We start from the raw sequence: 2,559 nt of genomic DNA, 5'->3' as shown, positions 1-2,559 counted from the left end.
CCTGTGGAAATGATTTTTTGGGCGCAACTTATGGCCATCAGATGGTCGGTTTGGATCGGTCCGTACAGTATTTTTGAAAAATAGGGGACTATAAGGGCTTACATCGTATAAAAACTCCTATCTGTGAACAACTTATCAAAGGATAAAAATAAACCGTAGCTTGGTATCCTATCTGTGAACATACCCACATAATACACGTCATCTGGCCGGCATTCCAAATCTCGTTTTACTTTATTCCAGCAGTATACGACCCACCAAACATGGGAACGCACCGTCCGGATCAAAGAAACATGCTTACGTGGCCAAATTCCAGCCCTTGGATAATGAAGCGAGATTTATCAAAACTCAGCCGGCCAGCTGACGTGTTCATCACAATGCCAGGTCAACCCTCCGTAACCCTTTCCAATAACCGAATCGTAACGGCCACCCGTATGGTTAAAAGACACATAGTGGGAAAAGAAAATTAAACTCGAGCTGAGCTTTCTCTTTGATGATTTCCATGACAAGCACAAAAAAGAAAAATACAGAGGAGTCGCTCTCTTCTCCCATTTTGATAACGACACCCCTCCCCCAACAAGTAAGATAAAACTATATTTACTCAGTTACTAAACCGTCTCTTCTCTCAACACTTTCTACCATAACCTCTCTTATAAAACCCCCTCAAAACCGCCCTAAAAATATAGAGCAAAAAATGGAAGAAAGAGGAGAATTCGAGCTAGATTTCTCAGGCTCAAGCACGACTACCATGGACGATGACGTGGCACTGGCATGGGACGATTGGTCTCCGGTCGTTAACTGGGAAGCATTTTCCGGTGACGTCGATTTTTCCGGGCTCATGATGATCGATGAGAAGGAAAATGATGTGATTCAAGAGCCATGTAATTCGAATTCCACGATTGGAGAAGAAGAAGAAGAAGAGAAAGGGTCTCATGAGATCGACGGTGAGGATGATTCCAAGGGTCTTCGGCTCGTGCACCTTTTGATGGCTGCAGCTGAGGCCTTAACCGGTGCTAACAAGAGCCGAGAACTGGCTCGAGTGATATTGGTTCGGCTCAAGGAGTTAGTCTCGGCTACAAATGGCTCCAACATGGAACGACTCGCGGCTTATTTTAGCGACGCCCTACAGGGCTTGCTAGATGGCGCCGGTATGCATAATAAGCACTCGAATGAGACCCACCACCAAAATGATGTACTAGCGGCTTTCCAGATGTTACAAGATATGTCTCCATATGTTAAATTTGGTCACTTTACTGCTAATCAAGCGATCTTAGAAGCCGTGGCCCACGATCGGCGAATCCACGTCGTTGATTACGATATCATGGAGGGGATCCAGTGGGCCTCACTAATGCAAGCACTTGTGTCTAAAGGGCCAACAGTGCCACATCTAAGGATTACAGCTGTGACACGTGGAATTGGGTCCCAGGGGAGAAAATCGATCGGGACCGTCCAAGAGACCGGCCGGAGATTGACGGCTTTCGCGGCGTCGATCGGACAGCCGTTCTCTTTCCACCAGTGCCGTCTAGATTCCGACGAGAATTTCCGGCCATCGGCGTTAAAATTAGTCAAAGGGGAGGCTCTAGTGGTCAACTGCATGTTACACTTACCACACTCTTCATATCGTGCGACGGACTCAGTCGCGAGCTTTTTGTCCGGCGCGAGGGTTTTGAACCCTAGATTGGTGACTTTAGTTGAGGAAGAGGTGGGGCCCACTTTAGGGGATGGTGGGTTTGTGGGGCGATTTATGGACTCGCTTTATCATTACTCGGCCGTGTACGACTCGTTGGAGGCTGGGTTTCCTATGCAGGGTAGAGCACGTGCGTTGGTTGAAAGGGTGTTCCTCGGCCCTAGGATAGCAGGGTCGCTGGCGAGATGCTATCGTGCGCGGGGGGAGGAGGGAGGGTTATCTTGGGGGGAATGGATGGGTGGGGCTGGTTTTTGGCCGGAGAGAATAAGTTGTTTTAATCATTGTCAGGCAAAGTTGCTGTTGGGGCTTTTCAATGATGGGTACAGGGTGGAGGAAGCGGGTCACAATAAGCTTGTACTGGGGTGGAAATCGAGGAGGTTACTCTCTGCTTCTGTTTGGGCTGCTTCTTCTTCTTCTTCCCAGGATGCCCTTCTCTATTAAGTTTTTTTTTTTTTAAATTCAAAACCCTAGTTTTTTTCTTTTTTTTTAAATAATATTTTGCTAGTTGATTTGGGTGCGGACATCGGAAATTTGAAAATAAAAAATGGATTGGACAACAAAAAGTGGTAAATATTTAATGGAAAACACTTAAAAATAGGGCCGCGTTCGTAAAATACCAATAAAAAGTTAAAATGACTAAAATACCCTTATTTACAAGTTAAATTCTCAAATCAACGGCATCCCTAGAGTTCCTCCATTTGGCCTTCAAAAGATAGTATGCCGGCCGTTGGAAAACCGATCCAAAATATTCATCATTAAATTTTAGATTGGTTTTCCAACGTTGATTGACCACCTTTCCTAGGTTGTGACACCATTTTATTTATTTATTTTTGAATGGTAGCCATTATATTACCGAAAAGACCGAGATGGTCAAA

The 2,559-nt window shown here is 45.4% G+C and overlaps 1 protein-coding gene across 1 annotated transcript; it reads left to right on the top strand.

The window, feature by feature from the left end:
• Positions 1–672: 672 nt before the first annotated feature.
• Positions 673–2,193, top strand: LOC143849172 (GRAS family transcription factor). The gene has a single exon (XM_077358222.1). It carries the CDS (start codon positions 692–694, stop codon positions 2,123–2,125), a length of 1,434 nt encoding a protein of 477 aa, XP_077214337.1. The 5' UTR covers positions 673–691; the 3' UTR covers positions 2,126–2,193.
• Positions 2,194–2,559: the final 366 nt, after the last annotated feature.

The sequence above is a fragment of the Tasmannia lanceolata genome, unplaced genomic scaffold, assembly GCF_043159265.1.
Source record: "Tasmannia lanceolata isolate RefF3 unplaced genomic scaffold, GAP_Taslan_0.1 ptg000016l, whole genome shotgun sequence".
Lineage (NCBI taxonomy): Eukaryota > Viridiplantae > Streptophyta > Magnoliopsida > Canellales > Winteraceae > Tasmannia > Tasmannia lanceolata.
Note: the sequence above shows the minus strand (reverse complement) of the source record. Positions and strands in the feature narration are given on the sequence as shown.